General features: G+C 38.1%; 1 protein-coding gene across 1 annotated transcript in view; it reads right to left on the bottom strand.

Moving 5' to 3' along the window:
* The window catches only part of DNAH14 (dynein axonemal heavy chain 14), a 463,650-nt gene that overhangs the window by 157,428 nt on the left and 285,887 nt on the right, over nt 1–20,335 (bottom strand). The window contains exons 42-43 of the mRNA XM_034947740.3: nt 13,224–13,302; nt 3,562–3,791 (exon numbers count right to left, since the gene is read on the bottom strand). Of these exons, the coding sequence (XP_034803631.2) occupies nt 3,562–3,791; nt 13,224–13,302 (309 nt within the window). The remainder of the gene's footprint in view (nt 1–3,561; nt 3,792–13,223; nt 13,303–20,335) is intronic.

Raw genomic sequence — 20,335 nt, forward strand, 5'->3', positions numbered from 1 at the left:
ACACTAGAAAAAGAGGGACTCCTCGCTAGCTCATTTTATGAGGCCAGCATCATCCTGATGCCAAAACCTGGCAGAGACACAACAAAAAAAGAAAATTTCAGGCCAATATCCCTGATGAACATCGATGAAAAATCCTCAATAAAATACTGGCAAAATGAATCCAGCAGCACATTAAAAATCTTACCCATGACAATCAAGTTGGCTTCATCCCTGGGATGCAAGGCTGGTTCAACATACACAAATCAATAATCAATAAACGTAATCCATCACATAAACAGAACCAGTAACAAAAACCATATGATTATCTCAATAGATGCAGAAAAGGCCTTCGATAAATTCAATACTCTTTCATGTTAAAAAACACTCAATAAACTAGGTATTGATTGAACACATCTCAAAATAATAAGAGCTATTTATGACAAACCCATAGCCAATATCATACTGACTGGGCAGAAGCTGGAAACATTCCCTTTGAAAACCGGCACAATACAAGAATGCCCTCTTCACCACTCCTATTTAACATAATATTGGAAATTCTGGCCAGGGCAATCAGGCAGGAGAAAGAAATAAAGGGTATGCAGATAGGAAGAGAAGATGTCAAATTGTCCTGTTTGCAGATGACATGATTGTATATTTAGAAAACCCCATCATCTCAGCCCAAAAACTCCTTAAGCTGATAAGACTTTCTCTTTGTAAATAACAAAATTTTTCATTTCCAGATGTCTATTTCATTCTTTTTCATAGCTATATGTTCTTTTAAAATTTCTACATGTTGTTCCATAATTCATCATTTATTAAAAATGGATGCCATTCATTTATCTTTTTAGAACCCTAAACACTTACATTCAAATCTGTGTTAGGTCATAATAATTTTTCCTGAGATGAATTCATATGATGGGCCATTTTGGTGGTATATTTCCTTAACAGATTAGGTTTTCTTTATGTGTTTTACAATTTTTTCTTGCAATGTAATTATAATTTTTTTTGGCTCTCCCCCTTTTTTTCTTTTTCCTCATTTCTACTTTGGTGGTTTTATAGTTCTATAATTGCTTCTACTTGCCTTTCCTTCCCTTTTTACCCTCCTATTCTAACCTAGTTTTATACTGATATTTCAGATGACAAAGCAAAATTTCATATTCATTGTTTTAAGATAAGCATTCAAATATAATGAATAATTTATTAACTTGCCTTTTAGTTTACAGGAAGAGCAAACACAGTTTTAGGTATTTCTGCCTAACAAATAAATTAAGGCAATTTATTTATCTATAGGAGTTAGAGGATGGAGTTGAATCATTCATTTCAACAACAAATTAACACGCAATGCTTTTGGATTAAAGGTTAATTTCCACAGGAAATAACGTAGAATCTTTGCCATCCAGATGTCTTAAATAGAACTTTTAACAAATACAGTAATGTGCCACACAATGATGTTTTAACAATCATGGACTGGATATATAATGATGTTACCATAAGATTATAATGGAGCTGAAAAATTCCTATCACCTAGTGACATCATAGTCATCATAACATCGTAGCTGTCATAATGTCATAGCACAATGCACTAATTATCTTTGTGGTGATGCTGGTGTAAACAAACCTACTGGGGTGCCACTTGCATATACAATTATCTACAGTACATAATCTTTGATAATGATGATAAATGACTACGTTACTGGTTTATGTATTTACAATATACTTTTTATCATTATTTTAGAGTGCACTCCTTCTATTTATATATAAAATTAACTGTAAAACAGCTTCAGGCAGGTCCCTCATGTGGTATTCCAGAAGAAGGCATTGTTGTCCTAGGAGATGACAGCTCTGTGTGTATTATTGCCCTGAAGAACTTCCAGTGGGACAATATATGGAGGTGGAAGACAGTGATATTGATGAACCTGACCCCACGTAGGCCTAGGCTAATGTGTGTGTTTGTGTCTTAGTTTTTAACAAAAAAGTTCAAAAAGTAAAGAAATAAAATAAAATATAAAAACAGAATAAAGATATCAAGAAAATATCTTTACACAATGTGTTTTTGCTTTAAGCTAAGTGTTGTTTCAAAGGAGTCAAAAGTGAAAAAAATTAAAATCTTATAAAGTAAAAAAAATTATAGTAAGCTAAGGTTATTATTGAAGAAAAAAAATTTTTTTTTTGAGGCTGGGTCTTAATCTGTTTCCCAGGCTGGAGTACAGGAGCACGATCATGGCTCACTGCAGCCTCCAACTCTTGGGCTCAAGCGATCCTCTCACCTCAGCCTTCCAAGTAGCTGAAACTACAGGAGCATACAACCATGCCTGGCTTTTTATTTATTCACTCGTTTGTTTTTAGAGATGGATGGGTCTCACTATGTTGCCCAAGCTAGTCTTGAACTCCTGGCTCAAGCAATCCTCCTGCCTTGGCCTCCCAAAGTGCTGGGATTACAGGCATGGGCTACTGCACACAGCCCGAAGAAAGAAAAATTTACAAATAAATTTAGTGTAGCCTAAGTGTACAGTATTTATAAAGTCTACAGTAATGTACAGTAATGTCTGAGGCCTTCACAGTCACTCTCCACTAACTCAGAACAACTTCCAGTCCTGCAAGTTCCATTCATGGTAAGTGCCCTATTCAGGTGTACCATATTTTAAATCTTTTATACTGAATTTTTACTGTACCTTTTCTATGGTTAGATATGTTTAGATGCACAAATACTAGTTTGTTACAATTGCCTACAGTATTCAGTAGAGTAACATGCTGTACATATTTGTAGCCTTAGAGCAATAGGTTATGCCATATAGCCTAGGTGTGTAGTAGGCTACACTATCTAGGTTTGTGTAAGTTCACTCTTTGACATTCACACCATGAAAAAAATCCCCCAACAGCACATTTCTCAGAACACATCCCAGTTGTTCAGCAATGTATGACTGTAACCTCAAACAAGTACATCAGACAAAGCAGTAGGATTTGTATTTTTGGTATAATGTTGTTAGCATTCATCTTTATTTAACAAAGTTCTTCTAAATATATTTATGCTTAATATTTTGTCTCTTTTTGGTACCTGCATCAACAATCACTTTACCTACTCAAAGTTCTTTTAGTCAACAACAGCTAATTGCAAATGTTTACTGTTTCAAAGTAATAGGATGGATTCCATTTGTTAGAACCGATTCAAAAAGCACAAGTACTAAGGAAATCTAAGGCTTTATAAAATAATTTGGATTTTTTTTAAAAAAAGAAATATAAGACTATAATATTATGATCCTACAGAACTTCTTGCTACATGGTGATATGGATAATACAGATCCAGAAACACAGCAGATGAGCTCAGAGTAACTGAATTGATAGTTTTATGGCTTTATCTTCTGCCTTACTAGCATTATAGGTTTTCGTAGCACCTAAAATCAAACAGGAATGTAATTTTCTTCAGCTTCTTTCACTATAATGAGGGTATTGGGTATATTATAAACTTTCTTTTTCCTTTAATCTTAACATTTTAAAAGATGAACATAATCATTATAAGCCAAGTATTGCTTTAAATTAATATTTTAAAATAAGCATAGTTATGATTTTTCCCACAGAACTTACCTACTTGTGAACTGTTTCCAAATAATTCATGAACAAGTTTGTCAAAATCGTATGTTACTTTTGCAAGAGAATCAGGTTCAAGACTGGGACAAAATGGTATATTTTCTCTGTGTTCATCTTCACGGTTTAAAGCTCCTCCAAATGCCCAAGTAAAGGCAAACACAAAAAGCTTTTGAATAATTTTTGTTAATTTATCAGGATTTTTCTCTGGATACCATGTATTTTCATCCCTGGGGTAGACAGGTATGGAAGGATGAAGGTTAACATTTTTAGAAAGCAGTTTAAGAATAGAAATTTACTTTAATATAATGTTAAAGTTTCATTATTAAAAATTGTAATGCAGTTAGGTACTAACATAAAAGTTTCAGAGTTTATGTAAATTTTTTCCTTTGATAATTGTCATGTAAATGATACAATTACTATTTTTTTAAAGTACCATATGTATAAAACTTGTGTAGTCAAACTTTATTTCAAATATACTTTTAATATGTTTTTATTTAACATAGGTATATATGCTTTTATTTATAATATACTTTAATATATGTTTAGTATGTTATTTAATATACATATATATGCTTAATATATGTATATATTTTAATTTACATAAAAATGTTTCATTTTTATTTTAGGTCAGTTTATTAGCTGACAGTTTATCTGTATTTTGGAAGAGGAAATTATAATTCTTAATTTTATGTGGAAAGACATAAGTGAATAGTCATTCACCCTGTATTTGTCTCAACCAAGTCCTAGAGGTTGATTTAGTTTAACCTGGCTAAAGCCAGGCGTCTGAATCTGGAGAGAGTCTTCTCCACTCTGGATTAACCCAGATCACCCATGGTTGGTAGGATCATGAAATTCTATGGTGATGGTGATGGGGCTGAACATGAGATTTGAGCCTGATTTAAAGACATTTCATATAGTTCAGAATTTAGTATTACCATAAAACTATTTATAAATTGTGAAAAACCTAAAATATGTCACTAAACTGGAATTTATTAGCAATCATTAATGTACAGTTCATTTGTACAATTCTATCTGAAATTTCTAGCTATATATAATAGTTCACTTAGCAAATATTTGAGTGGTTATTATGTATTGATTTTTCTGAACAAAACAGATATGATCCCTTTTTTACAGAACAGGAAAATTAATGCTAAACAATGATAAGTGTAAAGAAAAAAGTCAGTCAAGGGGCCAAGATGGCTGATTAGAAGCAGCGGCCACCCTTGGCACTCACAAAGAGGAATGAAAGCAGCGAGAGAAGTCAGCACCTTCAACTGAAATATCCAGGTTCTCTCACTGGGACTGACTAGGCAAACAACTCGACCCATGGAGAATGAAGAAAAGCAGAGTCGGGTGATGGTCCACCTGTGAGTGGCACATAGCCAAAGGAACCCCCTTCCATCCCCAGCCAAGGGAACCCCAGCCAAATGTGGGGTTGCACACTCCCTCACTGCTTCTCCCATGGATCTTTGCAACCCACAGATCAGGAGATCCCCCGTGAGCCCATGCCACCAGGGGCTTGGGTCCCACACACAGAGCTGTGGGGAATCTTGGCAGAGCAGCCACTCAGGCACACACAGAGACCTAGGAGTTTTAAGTACTCTGGCCCCAGGAATCTCAGAAAGACAGGAGATCTATCCATAATTTCTGATAGGAAAAGGGCTGGATCCAGGGAGCCAAACAGCATCGTTCTCTGGGCCCCACTTCCAAGGCACCTCACGAGTTAAGACCCACTGACTTGGAATTCCAGCCAGCCACTGGCAATAGGCTGGAGGCTGTGTGAGATGGGACCAAATTCCCAGGGGGCAGGGCAGCTTCCATCTCTTGGTTGACTCAGTTGTTCCAGCCTGCTGGCTCTGGAGAGTCCAGGTGGTCAGGACAAGGAGGGGTTCCCCACAACACAGTACAGCTGCTTTGCCAGATTGTGGCCAGACTGCTTCTTTAAGACGGACCCCCAATTCATTTGTCTTCACTGGGTGTGGCCTCCATGCAGAGGTTTCAGCCCCTCCGCCCAGGGTTATTTGGACAGAACTCTGATCTCTCCCTGGGATGGAGCTCCTGGAGGTGGGGCTGGCTGCTGTCTCTGTGGTTTGATTGACTCAGCTGTTCCAGCCTGCCAGCTATGGAGAGTCCAGGTGGTCTGGGAAAGAAAGGGCCACTCACAATGCAGCACACCTGCTCTACCAAGAAGCAGCCAGACTGCTTCTTTAAGGGAGTTCCTGATCCTGTTCCTCTTGACTGGGTGAGACCTCCCAACAGGCGTCTCCAGACACCTCCTATAGGAGCGTTCAGGCCGGAAACAGGTCAGTATCCCCTTGGGACAGAGCTTCCACAGGAAGGAGTAGGCTACCATCTTTGCTGTCTCAAAGCCTTCACTGGTAATACCTCCAGGTAAGGAAAAAACTGAGGCAAGTAGGGTCTGAAGTGGACCTCCAATAAACTGCAGCTGCCCTATGGAAAAGTGGTCTGACTCTAAAAGAAAAAGAGACAGAAAACGACAAGAATAACATCAACAAAAATACCCCACGAAAACCCCACTCGAAGGTCAGCAAGATCAAAGATTTAAGATAGATAAGCCCACAAAGATGAGAAAGAATCAATGCAAAAATGCTGAAAACTCAAAAGCCAGAGTGCCTCTTCTCCAAATGACTGAAACACCTCTCCAGCAAAGGCACAAAACTAGGCTGAGGATGAGATGGCTGAATTAACAGAAGTAAGCTTCAGAATGTGGGTAATAATGAACTTTGCTGACTTAAAGGAGCATGTTGTAACCCAATGCAAAGAAGCTAAGAATCATACAAAAAAATACAGGAGCTGATAACCAGAATAGCCAGTTTAGAGAGGAACATAACCAACCTGATAAAGCCAGAAAACACAATACTAGAATTTCTCAATGCAATCACAAGTATCAATAGCAGAATAGACCAAGTGGAGGAGAGAATCTCAGAGCTTGAAGACTATCTTTCTGAAATAAGACAGGCAGACAAGAACAAGACAGGCAAAAAAGAATGAAATGAAATGAACAAAAACCACTGAGAATTATGGGATTATGTAAAGATACCGAACCTATGACTGATTGGGGTTCTTGAAAGAGATGGGGAGAATGGAACCAAGTTGGAAAACATACTTCAGGATATCATCCAGGAGAAGTTCCCCAACCTAGCAAGACAGGCCAACCTTCAAATTCAGGAAATGCAGAGAAACCCAGTAAGATGCTCCATGAAAAAATCAACCCCAAGACATAAACATCAGATTCTCCAAGGTTGAAATGAAAGAAAAAATGTTAAGGGCAGCCAGAGAGAAAGGCCAGGTCACCTATAAAGTGAAGCACATCAGACTAACAGTAGACTTCTCAGAGAAAGCCCTATAAGCCAGAAGACATTGGGGGCCAATATTCAACATTCCTAGAGTTTACAACCTAGAATTTCATATCCAGTCAAACTAAGCTTCATAGGCAAAGGAGAAATAATATCTTTTTCAGACAAGCAAATGCTGAGGATATTCATCACCAGCAGGCCTGCCTTGCAAGAACTCCTGAAGGAAGCACTAAATCTAGGGAAAAAAATCCTTTATGAGCCTCCATAAAAATGCACTGAAGTACACAGGCCAGTGACACTATGAAACAACCACATAAAGAAGTCTGCAAAATAACCAGATAGCATTATGATGACAGGATTAAATTCACACAAGACCCATTGGTATGCTGCCTTCAAGAAACTCATCTCATGTGCAAAGACACACATAGGCTGAAAATAAAGGGATGGGGGAAAATTTACCAAGCAAATGGAAAACAAACAAACAAAAAAAGTGGGGTAGCAATCCTAGTTTCTGACAAAACAGATTTTAAACCAACAAAGATAAAAAAAGACAAAGAAGGGCATTACATATGATTATGTATATGATTACATATGATTATGAAATCACAAAAGGAAAGTGAAGGACCTCTTCAAAGGGAACTACAAACCACTGCTCAAGGAAATCAGAGAGGACACAAACAAATGGAAAAACATTCTATGCTGATAGATAAGAAGAATCAATATTGTGAAAATGACCATGCTGCCCAAAGCAATTTATAGATCAATGCTATTCCTATTAAACTACCATTGACATTCTTCACAGGTATAGGGTTCAATTTGACAAGAAGAGCTAACTATCCTAAATATATGTGCACCCAATACAGGAGCACCCAGATAACACCCCCACTGACAATATTAGACAGATCATTGAGACAGAAAATTAACAAAGATATTCAGGATGTGAACTCAGCTCTGGATTAAGTGGACCTGGTAGATATCTACAGAACTCTTCACCCAAAAACAACACAACATACATTCTTCTCATTACCACATGGTGCTTACTCTAAAATTGATCACATAATCAGAAGTAAAACACTCCTCAGCCAATGTGAGAGAACTGAAATCATAACAGTCTCTCAGATGACAGCACAATCAAATTGGAGCTCAAGATTAAGAAATTCACTCAAAACCACACAACTACCTGTAAATTGAACAACCTGCTCCTGAATGACTCTTGGGTAAATAATGAAATTAAGGCAGAAATCAAGAAGGTCTTTGAAACTAATGCAAACAAACAGATAATGTACCAGAATCTCTGGGATGCAGCTAAAGTGGTGGTAAGAGGGATGTTTATAGCACTAAATGCCCACATCAAAAAGCTAGAAAGATCTCAACACACTACCATCACAACTAAAAGAACTAGAGAATCAAGAGCAAACAAACCCCAAAGCTAGAAGAAAAGAAATAACCAAGATCAGAGCTGAACTGAAGGAGATAGAGACATGAAAAATCCTTCAAAAATCAATGAATGCAGCAGCTGATTTTTTGAAAAAAATTAATAAAATAGATAGACTGCTTAGACTAATAAAAAAGAAAACATAAGAATCAAATAGCCACAATCAGAAATGATAAGGAGAATATCATCAATGACTCCATAGAAATACAACCAACCATTGGAGAATACTACAAACACCTCTATGAACATAAACTAGAAAATCTAGAAGAAATGGATAGATTCCTGGACACATACAGCCTCCCAAGACTGAACAAGGAAGAAATCAAATCCTTGAATAGGCCAATAATGAGTTCTGAAATTGAGGCATTAATAAATAGCCTACCAACCAAAAAAGCCCAGGACCAGGCAGATTCACAGCTGAATTCTACTAGAGGTACAAAGAAGATCTGGTACCATTTCTAATGAAACTATTACAAACAATTGAAAATGAGGGACTCCTCCCTAACTCCTTTCCTGAGGCCATCATTATTCTGATACCAAAACTTGGCAGAGATATAACAAAAAAGAAAACTTCAGGCCATCCCTAATGAACATCAGGGCAAAAATCCTTAAAAAAAAATACTGGCAAACCAAATCCAGCAGTACATCAAAAAGCTTATCCACCACAATCAAGCTGGCTTCATCCCCGGGATGTAAGGTTGGTTCAAAATATGCAAATCAATAAATGTAATTCATCGCATAAACAGAACTAAAGACAAAAATCACATGATTATCTCAATAGATGCAGAAAAGGCTTTTGATATAATTCAACATCCTTTCATGTTTAAAACTCTCAATAAACTAGGTATTGAAGGAACCTCAAAATAATAAGAACCATATATAACAAACCCACAGCCAATATCATACTGAATGGGCAAAAGCTGGAGGGATTCTTCTTGAAAACTGGCACAAGAGAAGGATGCTGTCTTTCACTACTCCTGTTCAACATAGTATTGGAAGTTCAGGCCAGGGCAATTAGGCAAGAGAAAGAAATAAAGTGTATTCATATAGGAAGAGAAGAAGTCAAATTATCTTTTTTGTAGATGACATGATCCTATATCTAGAAAACCCCATCATCTCAGCCCAAAAGCTTCTTAAGTTGATAAGTAACTTCAGCAAAGTCTGAGAATACAAAATCAATGTGCAAAAGTCACTAGCATTCTTATACACCAACAACAGGCAAGCAGACAGCCAAATCATGAAAAAACTCCTGTTCACAATAGCTACAAAAAGAACAAAATACTTAGGAATACAGCTAACAAGGGAAGTGAAGGACCTATTCAAAGGGAACTACAAACCACTGCTCAAGGAAATCAGAGAGGACACAAACAAATGGAACAACATTCTATGCTCATGGATAAGAAGAATCAATATTGTGAAAAGGACCATACTGCCCAAAGCAATTTAGAGATTCAATGCTATTCCTATTAAACTACCATCGACATTCTTCACAGAACTAGAAAAAAATACTTTAAAATTCATATGGAACCAAAAAAGAGCCTGAATAGCCAAACCAATCCTATGAAAAAAGAACAAAGCTGGCCAGGCGCAGTGGCTCACGCCTGTAATCCCAGCACTTTGGGAGGCTGAGGTGGGTGGATCATGAGGTCAGGAGATGGAGACCATCCTGGCTAACATGGTGAAACCACATCTCTACTAAAAATACAAAAAATTAGCCAGGTGCGGTGGCGGACGCCTGTAATCCCAGCTACTCGGGAGGCTGAGGCAGGAGAATGGCGTGAACCTGGGAGGTGGAGCTTGCAGTGAGCCGAGATCCTGCCACTGCACTCCAGCCTGGGTAGCATCATAGTGCCCAACTTCAAACTATACTACAAGGCTACAGTAACCAAAACAACAAGGTACTGGCACAAAACAGACACAGAGACCAATGGAATGGAATAGAGAACTCAGAAATAAGACTGTACATCTACAACCATCTGATCTTTGACAAATGTGACAAAAACAAGCAATGGGGAAAGGATTCCCTATTTAATAAATGGTGCTGGGAGAATTGGCTAGCCATATGCAGAAAACTGAAACTGGACCCCTTCCTTACACCTTATACAAAAATTAACTCAAGATAGATTAAAGACTTAAATGTAAAACCAAAAACTATAAAAACCCTAGAAGAAAATCTAGGCAAATACCATTCAGAATATAGGCATGGGCAAAAATTTTATGACAAAAATTTGAAATGCAATTGCAACAAAAGCAAAAATTGACAAATGGGATCTAATCAAACTAAAGAGCATCTGCACAGCAAAATAAGCTATCATTAGAGTGAACAGACAACCTACAGAATGGGAGAAAATTTTTGCAGTCTATCCATCTGACAAAGGTCTAATATCCAGAATCTACAAGGAAGTTAGGCTGATTTAGGAGAAAAAAAAAACATTAAAAAATGGGCAAAAGACATGAACAGATACTTCTTAAAAGTGGCCAACAAACATGAAAGAAAGCTCAACATCACTGATCATTAGAGACATGCAAATCAAAACCACAACGAGCTACCATCACATGCCAGTCAGAATGGTGATTATTAAAAAGTCAAAAAACAACAGATGCTGTCAAGGTTGCAAAGAAAAAGGAATGCTTTTACACTGTTGGTAGGAGTTTAAATTAGTTCAACCATTGTGGAAGACTGTGTAGTGATTCCTCAAAGACCTAGAGGTAGAAATACCATTTGACCCAGCAATCCCATTACTGGGTATATACCCAGAGGAATATAAATCATTCTATTATAAAGGTACATGCACACATATGTTCATTGCAGCACAATTCACAATAGCAAAGATATGGAATCAACCTAAATGCCCATCAATGATAGACTGGATAGAGAAAATGTGGTACATATACACCATGGAATACTATGCAGCCATAATAAGGAATGAGATCATGTCCTTTGCAGGGACATGGTTGGAGCTGGAAGCCATTATCCTCAGCAAACTAATGCAGGAACAGAAAACCAAACACTACATGTTCTCACTTATAAGTTGGAGCTGAAGGATGAGAACTCATGGACACATGGGCAGGGGAACAACACACACTGGGGCCTGTCGGGGTGGTGGTCAGGGGAGGAAGGGCATCAGGAAAAATAGCTAATGAATGCTGGGCTTAATAGGTGATGGCATGATCTGTGCAGCAAACCACCATGGCACACATTTACCTATGTAACAAACCTGCACATCCTGCGCATGTACCCCTGAACTTAAAATAAGAATCAAGCACTGCATGAAGAATAATAGTAGGGATAACTAGTTTAGATGTAGGAGTCAGGGAAGGTATCTTTGAAGAAGTAACCATTTAACTGAGACCAAAGAATCGGTGATATTGGGCAAAATACAGGAGAAAGAACATCTTGGGCAGAAGGAATACATGTGCCAAGACCATAAGGTCAAAGGATCATGGCTTGTTTGAGAAACTGAAGAAAAAGCAAGTGTCACTGAAGCACAATCAGAGCAAGAGATTAGGAGATGAATCTGGAAAGGTAGGCAGGACATTTTTAGGCTGTACCAAGATTTTTTTTCTTCCACTTTGAGAGTAATGGGAAGTCTTAAATCACTACAAAAGAGAAAAGAAATATTTTAAATTATGTTTTAAAAAGATTGACTCTTGCATATAAGTACCAAGAGACATGTACAAGCACATTAATCATATTACTATTGTTAATAACAAAATTGAAAATCTAAATGTTTACCAATCAATAAATAACCTGTGATACACGTGTGTGTGTGTGTATATATATATATCACAGTTTATATATATAATGACAATGGACTAGTAGGTAGCAGTGAAAAGAAATAAGAATAGCTATATGCACAATGGACTAAATATGTAATGTTGAACAAAAGATGCAAGTGGCAGAAGATCATACAGGATGATTTCATTTATTTAAAGTTAAAAACACACAAAGCTAAAAAAATATTATTTTGAAACATATTAATAAGTACAAAATCCAGAATAGTAGTTATCTCAGATGATGGGATACCCTGAGATCTAGGAGAGAATACAGAGGACTTCAAAAATAAAATAATACACTTTTTCTATGGCTGAGTGGTATATATATGAGTGATTATGGTATTGTTATTTATATCTTATACATATTTTATAAATGCTCTTTTTGGCTATTTACTATTTAATAAAAATTTAATTTCTTGTTGTTACATTGAGAATGAGCAGGAAAAATTGGGGAAACCAATTAGGAAGCTATTACAAACAGTATAGGCAAGAAATGATGGAGGTTTGGGTTAGAATGCCATAATCGAGACGTAGATAAGTGAGTGGATTTTAAGGCAGAACTGACAGGCAGAGTAGAAACCACAAGTGAATGTTTTAACATTCGAAAGCAAATGTGACATGAATGTTTTAAGGACTCATAATAAGATGCCCAACAGTGACTCTTCTATCCTACAAAATGGCTGAAGAGATGTACAACTAATAATTTACATTGCTCTTACTATGTGCTAGGCTCTATTCTGGATACCTAACATATCACATTATTATTCCAGTTTTATAAATGAAAAAAATTAAAGCTTAAAAACATTTAGCAACTAATTGAACATCTCACAGTTCATAAATGGCAGATTCATGCAATAAATTCATTTTAATTTTATTCCTTTCTCAAATATGTACAGATGCTGGACAAATGTATTCCTATAATGCATATTACTTCAAAATGCAGCATAAAATCTGGTGATCTTATATTAGCTATACAAAGAACTCTAAGTTGGAATAAAATAAATTTAAGTGGATTCTGATACTATGAAAATACAAAACTATTGATTTATTGAGAAGTAATCCTGTGCATATTTGAGGGTCTGGCACCTAATGGTTATTAAAAAAATGTTTTCTGAAGGAATGTAACTGACCTCTTTTCTATATCCTTGAATGTGACAGACTCTCTTCGGGAATTTGCCTCCTTAGATGACGTGTCATTCAAATCATCACCTTAAAAAGGAAAGAGTATTTTTCCATAATTAACAACAGACCTAAAATTTATCTGGTAAACTAATGAGTTTTAACCTTTAACATTGTTTAGTTAGTGAATTATCATAGAATATCTTTATTTAACATACAGTATCTGAGAATTAACTTATCAAAACAAAGTGGGAATTAGAGGAGCAGAGAATGTTCTTACATTGTCAGAACTGATTTTTATTTATTTGAAGCATAAAGCTGCATACATTTGTTCTTTATTCTATTCTATCCTTTTTAAAATAAGACTGATTGTTCCAAAATGTAAACTTTGAAACATTCAAGTGACTATGACCAAATATGGTACTCATTACAAGCTAAACAACAAATCGGCCCTCATAAAGTGGGGCAATAAAAAAAGAAGCTGCATGCTTTCAAGTAACAAATTTATTAAAACAAACATTCAGCTGGGGCATGTTAGGCAGATTGTAGTCATCCCCCTCTCACTCCCATTACCCACCTTTTTTGTCCAACTAATTCATTCCACAGAGAAACACAAAGAGTAATTATTCATTCTTCCTTATAGCTTATTTTTATAATATTTGTTTTCTTAATATTAAAAAAATGCTTCTTTTAGTGTACAGAAGAAAACAATCACCCATAATTCCACCACCTAAATATAACAACTAGTAATATGTTGATGCATTTCTTTGTGGGTTTTTATATAAAGATATAAATTATATAAAAACATAATATTTTAAAATTTGAACCTAAATAGAAAACTAAAAACAGAGTTGAGTGCTGATTCTGCTTTTTAGGCCTGTCTCCTTGTTATTAATAATCTTTTGAAAAATGATTTTGTTGCATCATAATTTATTAAGCCATTCATCCATTGTTGGGATTCAAATAATTGTTGTTTTATGATTATAAATAATTCTGCTATGAATAAACCTCCTTGTGCATAAATCTTTCTATTCTTCTCTGATTATTTATTTATAATAAATTCCTAGAATAAAAGATAGTAGACCAGAGTATATGGATATTTTTAGCATATAATGTCAAATAGCTCACCAAGATAAGTTCAATCAATTTTTTATCACCCACTTCAGCATCCCTTATTCTACAGATCCTTTAAGTGTTCTTCCCCTTCTGCTACTACCAAAGATGAAAAAATATATACATTTTTATTTTTTATTATACTTTAAGTTCTGGGATACATGTGCAGAATGTGCAGGTTTGTTATGTAGGTATACATGTACCATGGTGGTTTGCTGCATCCATCAACCCATCATTGACATTAGGTATTTCTCCTAGTGCTATCCCTCCCCTTGACCCCCACCCCTGACACGCCCCAGTGTATGATGTTCCCCCCTTGTGCCCATATGTTCTCATTGTTCAACTCCAGCTTATGAGTGAGAACATGTGGTGTTTGGTTTTCTGTTCCTGTGTTAGTTTGCTGAGAATGATGGTTTCCAGCTTCATCCATGTCCCTGCAAAGGACATGAACTCATTCTTTTTTATGGCTGCATAGTATTCCATGGTGTATATGTGCCATATTTTCTTTATCCAGTCCACCATTGATGGGCATTTGGGTTGGTTCCAAGTCTTTGCTATTGTGACTAGTGCTACAATAAACACACATGTGCATGTTTCTTTATAGTAGAATGATTTATAATCCTTTGGGTATATACCCAGTAATGGGATTGTTGAGTCAAATGGTATTTCTGGTTCTAGATCCTTGAGGAGTCGCCACACTGTCTTCCAGAATGGTTGAACTAATTTACACTCCCACCAACAGTGTAAAAGCATTCCTATTTCTCCACATCCTCTCCAGCATTGCTGAGTCTGTCCCACAGACTCTGGTTGAGCGATGGATGAAAGAAGTATGTGGACACGGGTATTTTGCCTGACTGCACAGCTAGGGAACCACATGGCTCAGCACTGCAGATAAGAGTCCAGCAGCCAAGAAAGTGCAGCCCTGATAAGCCGGCTACACTCATATTTATTTAGTACAGATTTAATGACAAAGGCTTGGAGCAAACACAATTTGTGATAGTAAACATTGTCAACCCCCTGAGTAGAGAGCAGTCCTGCACACGAAAGATCAAAGGTCGGTTTTAGGACAACATGAGTAAACAAGCTATTTAGATAAACTCCTCTACATTCCTTTGTATCTATGCCCTTTGCCCCTGGGTAAGAACAGCTGCCTTCAGCTCATTCTTCCCTGAAGCTTTGCAAAACCCGCGGCCTTCCAAGAAGGTTTGCATCTTTCCCTATAATTTCTCCCACAATCCTGACCAATCTCCTACATCTCCCCCTTTTCTGTTTTTTGCATCAGGTTTTGTTGATTGAAGAGTACAGATGCATGCAGCAACAGGTTTGTCAGGCGCAGTGGTTATAACTCGTATTCCAGCTTTGCATCCTAGAATTAGTAAATAACGTAAGACAAAAATGAGTATAATCAGTATCATTCTTTTCCAATCAAGAAGTGACCCCCCCCAGGAGTGGGGGGTCTATCCAGGAGAGATGTCCTTGCACATCATTCCATGTGGCTGTTTGTTGGGCATGTAGATCTATGGCGATTAGGGATTCTAGAATTTTAGTTTAAGTTGCCTTACATCTGCTGTTAAATTATCATGTAAGTTTCCCCAGAGGTGTTGTTTCACCTCATCCCAACTATGTATTGATTGATTCCAAGATAGAGAGGTGACACAGATATGCTTATGCTCCCAGTCACAGTTTAATTGCTGTCAGAATGCCAGTGCATCTTGTTGCTCCCCTACATATTCCAAGGCAGTCTCAAGGGCTTGCAGGCATGCAAGAATCTTTTGATCTATACCCTGCTGTAAGAGAATTCATTAGACACATTTTTGGCCAAGTTATCTACAAAGGTAGCTATTTGTACTGATTCAGTAATAGAGGCCACAGCAACAATAGCAGTTGCCAAGATGACTATGGCTGAGATTTTAAAGGCTATAAGTGTGCCCATGAATCTTTTGGGTCTCACCTAGGACAGGGCACATTCTAAGATGGCAAGGGCAGAGGAACCTTGCCAATCACATGTCAAATTGACTGGTAGGAATGCCTCAGATTTTCTCCTTAATACCATGACACTAGTAATATTTTAACTAGATATACTGTAATTAGGGATACATGAGGTGAACCAAGCCTGTCCCTGCACTCAGGTCACAAACTTGGAGTTTTGGGGTATAATGGAAATATTAGCTCCCATAAGGAAAACATATGGATGGGTAGTGCAAATCAGGCACTGATCTGTGTGATTATGAATGACGGTCGTAATATAATTGTTACTGGAATTATGATATGTCCCATGCCAGGTGTTAAGGGAGGTGCTAAGATGTCCTAGGCACCATAAAGTGTCTTGGGGTGGCATGGACTTTACTTGGGGTCTGGGATATCTCCTCTCCCCATTGGCCCAAATGGGATGTGACTATGAAACTGATTGATGCCACAATGGATGTGGACATCAGTATGGTAACCCTGCAAATGTGTAGGGGAAAGAAAGAGAGATCAGACTGTTACTGTGTCTATGTAGAAAAAGAAAGGCATAAGAAACTCCATTTTGATCTGTACTAAGAAAAATTTTTCTGCCTTGAGATGCTGTTAATCTGTAAACCTAGCCCCAACCCTGTGCTCACATAAACATGTGTTGTATTGACTCAAGGTTTAATGGATTTAGGGCTGTGCAGGATGTGCTTTGTTAAAATTGTGTTTGCAGGCAGTATGCTTGGTAAAAGTCATCGCCATTCTCCATTCTCAAGTACCCAGGGACACAATGCACTGCGGAAGGCCGCAGGGACCTCTGCCCAAGAAAGGCTGGGTATTGTCCAAGGTTTCCCCCTACTGAGACAGCCTGAGATATGGCCTCATGGGAAGGGAAAGACCTGATCGTCCCCCAGCCCGACACCCGTAAATGGTCTGTGCTGAGGAGGATTAGTGAAAGAGGAAGGCCTCTTTGCGGTTGAGATAAGAGGAAGGCATCTGTCTCCTGCTCATCCCTGGGAATGAAATGTCTCGGTGTAAAACCCAATTGTACATTCTATTTACTGAGATAGGAGAAAACCACCTTATGGCTGGAGGTGAGACATGCTGGCAGAAATACTGCTCTTTACTGCGTTGAGATGTTTGTGTAAAGTCAAATATAAATCTGGCCTACATGCACATCCAGGCACAGCACCTTTCCTTAAACTTATTTATGACAAAGAGTCCTTTGCTCACATGTTTTCCTGCTAACCCTCTCCCCACCATGACCCTATAGTTCTGCCACATCCCCCTTGCCAGGATAGTAGATATAATGATCAATAAATACTGAGGGAACTCAGAGACCAGTGCCAGTGCAGGTCCTCACTTGCTGAGCGCCGGTCCCCTGGGCCCACTTTTCTTCCCCTATACTTTGTCTCTGTCTTATTTCTTTTCTCAGTCTCTCATCTCCACCTTGCAAGAAATACCCACAGGTGTGGAGGGGCAGGCCCCCTTCAAAATGGCCATGGGGGCTCAGTCTAAGATGTTATAATTGCCTAACTGGAGGCTACGGGCTTGTCCCCCGTGACAGACCTCCCAACTAAAGTGGAATCCATTACTTTTCCGGCTTTGTTCTATAGCACAGGGAGGAATGTTTGGGAAGGTGGCATTGGTAGTGTTGCCTGGTTTGAGGCTATCTGCAACCAAGAATGTTAAGGCATTTCCTTTGCCATGATGTAGTCATAATTGTGTTTGGGCAGGCACACAGTAAGGGTTAGAACTTTTATAACTTACACACAGCGGGAGGATAGTGGAGTGATATATAGTGTTACCTGGCACCTTAGTCCAATGTGTGCCATTAATGAGAGACCCCACTGGGGGTAAGTCAATCCCTCCTAGCCAAGCAGTTATGTTATTAAAGGCTGGGAAGGAGGTGTCTGCCCAAGTAACAGAGGGGAAGAAAGGCAGATCTAAGAGATAAGCCCAATAGAGTAACAGTTGCGGGTTGCAGGCAGAGTGAGAGAATAAGAAGGGTTATTACCCTATGAGAGTTGCAATGTACAACAGAAAGTATATCAAGGAACAAATTATCTGGAGTGAATGGTGTCTGTGTCCAGAGCAGGATACACTCAGTCTCCTGAGCTGTCTTCAGTATCCCACAGGTAATGTCTGGGGATTGTGTTGTCTGAGGAAGCTGCATCGTCTGGGACTGCGGGTCCTGTAGGGACATTTCCTTCATTTCTGGTACTGGGTTGGGTCCTAGCATGCCATGGATGGTTTTATGCATTGTGCTGGAATCAAAAGAGGACCTGAGGGGGTGTGAACACCGCATATCCTCTTCCCCATGTTAGCAACTCATTTGGACCACACCATACATTAATATTTACATCTTTCCATAAAACCACAAGTTTTATGTTTTGAGGGGCTTTAGTAAAATGCTTTTTTATGGTTGATTGAAATTTATCATCTAAATTTTAAAAATTAAGGGTAAGTAAGACTTGTGCTAGTAGTGTTGAAGGGTTTTTACTCATATTCCCCCCCCCTTTTTTTTTCTGTGCATATTTTTAAGAATGGAATGGACACGTTCTACTATGGCCTGTCCTTGGGTATTATATGGGATGCCTGTGGAATGTTGGATGTTCTATGTGGGACAGAATTGTTGAAATTGTGAGCTGGCATAAGCTGGACAATTATCAGTTTTAATTTTTGTGGGCCACCCCATAAACACAAAAGTTAAAAGAAGATGTTTAATAACATATTGGGTGGACTCTCCAGGAAGAGCATGAGAACTAATTAAGTGAGAATTGGTATCAACGAATACATGTACATATGTTAGTTTTCCAAATTCAGGGATGTGTTTAACATCTGTTTGCCATAACTAATTAGGTTCTAGTCCTCTAGGGTTAACACCTGTTGAAGGAGGGAACGTGTCTGTGAGCTGGCAATCTGGGAATTGCAGGATAATTTGTTTAGCTAGTCTCTGGGTAAGTTGAAATTGTTTAGGTACATTTCTCCAATTTTGGTGGAAAAATAGATGCGATTGGGTGGTTTGGTCAAGCAGTGATGTCGTAACTTGCAGGTCTGCTTGATCATTGCCATAAGCCAATGGGCCAAGCAGTGAGCTGTGGGGTCAATATGTGTGATAAAAATAGGACGTGTACGTTGACCCAGCAATTGCTGAAGTCAAAGAAAAAGTGCACACAGAGTGGGCTTGAGAGTGGACTTAATGAGGGCTGTTTCAAGGTTCTGCAATAAATACAGTAAGCACAGTCACTAACAATATTAATGGGCTAAGCAGAATAGGCCTCCAGGGCCAATATTAAAGCTCCAACCTCGGCTCTCTGAGTGCCAGTAAATCCAGAATGAGTGAGGAAATTATGCAGTCTCCACCAAATAGCCGCTTTTCTATTTTTACCAGAGCCATCAGTAAAAACCGTTAAAGCATTAGGTATGGGGGAGTGAACTACTTTTGTAGGCACAACTACAGGAGTATGAGATAAGAACTGAATTAGTTTCTCAGCAGGAAGGGCATGTTCTATATGGCCTGCATAATCAGAGAGTGCTATCTGAAGATCTAGAGATAGGGGCAATATGCTTTGCATTGTCTTTTACTCAAAGGAATTCTGATGACATCAGGGTCATAACCTAGCAACTGACTGCATCATCTGTGGCCTGTATAGATGACTTTACTAACTAGCTGGATATAGGGAGATAATGTTTTAGTCCTGGTATGTGAGTAAAAAAACCCATTTTAGAAAGTGCAGCCTGGGGGCTATCTGTCCTACTAATCCTGTTGGGGAATGCTTAGTAGGGAAAACAAACAATTGAACTGAATATTGCGGGTCTATGCAATCTAGTTGCCTCTGAGAAATAGCTTGCTCTATTTCCTCAATTTCCCTTTTTGCTGCAGGAGTTAAATATGTGGGAGAGTCTGGGGCTGTATTGCCCTTTAGGATAGGAAACAGGATTTGTAACTTATCAGTAGTTATGCCCAAGGTGGGGTAAAGCCAATTAATATCACCCAGTAATGTCTGATAATCATTTAAGGTGTGTAAGTTGCTAGTATTTAATTTAACCTTTTGAG

Source organism: Pan paniscus, chromosome 1 (assembly GCF_029289425.2).
Source record: "Pan paniscus chromosome 1, NHGRI_mPanPan1-v2.0_pri, whole genome shotgun sequence".
In the NCBI taxonomy this organism is placed as follows: Eukaryota; Metazoa; Chordata; class Mammalia; order Primates; family Hominidae; genus Pan; species Pan paniscus.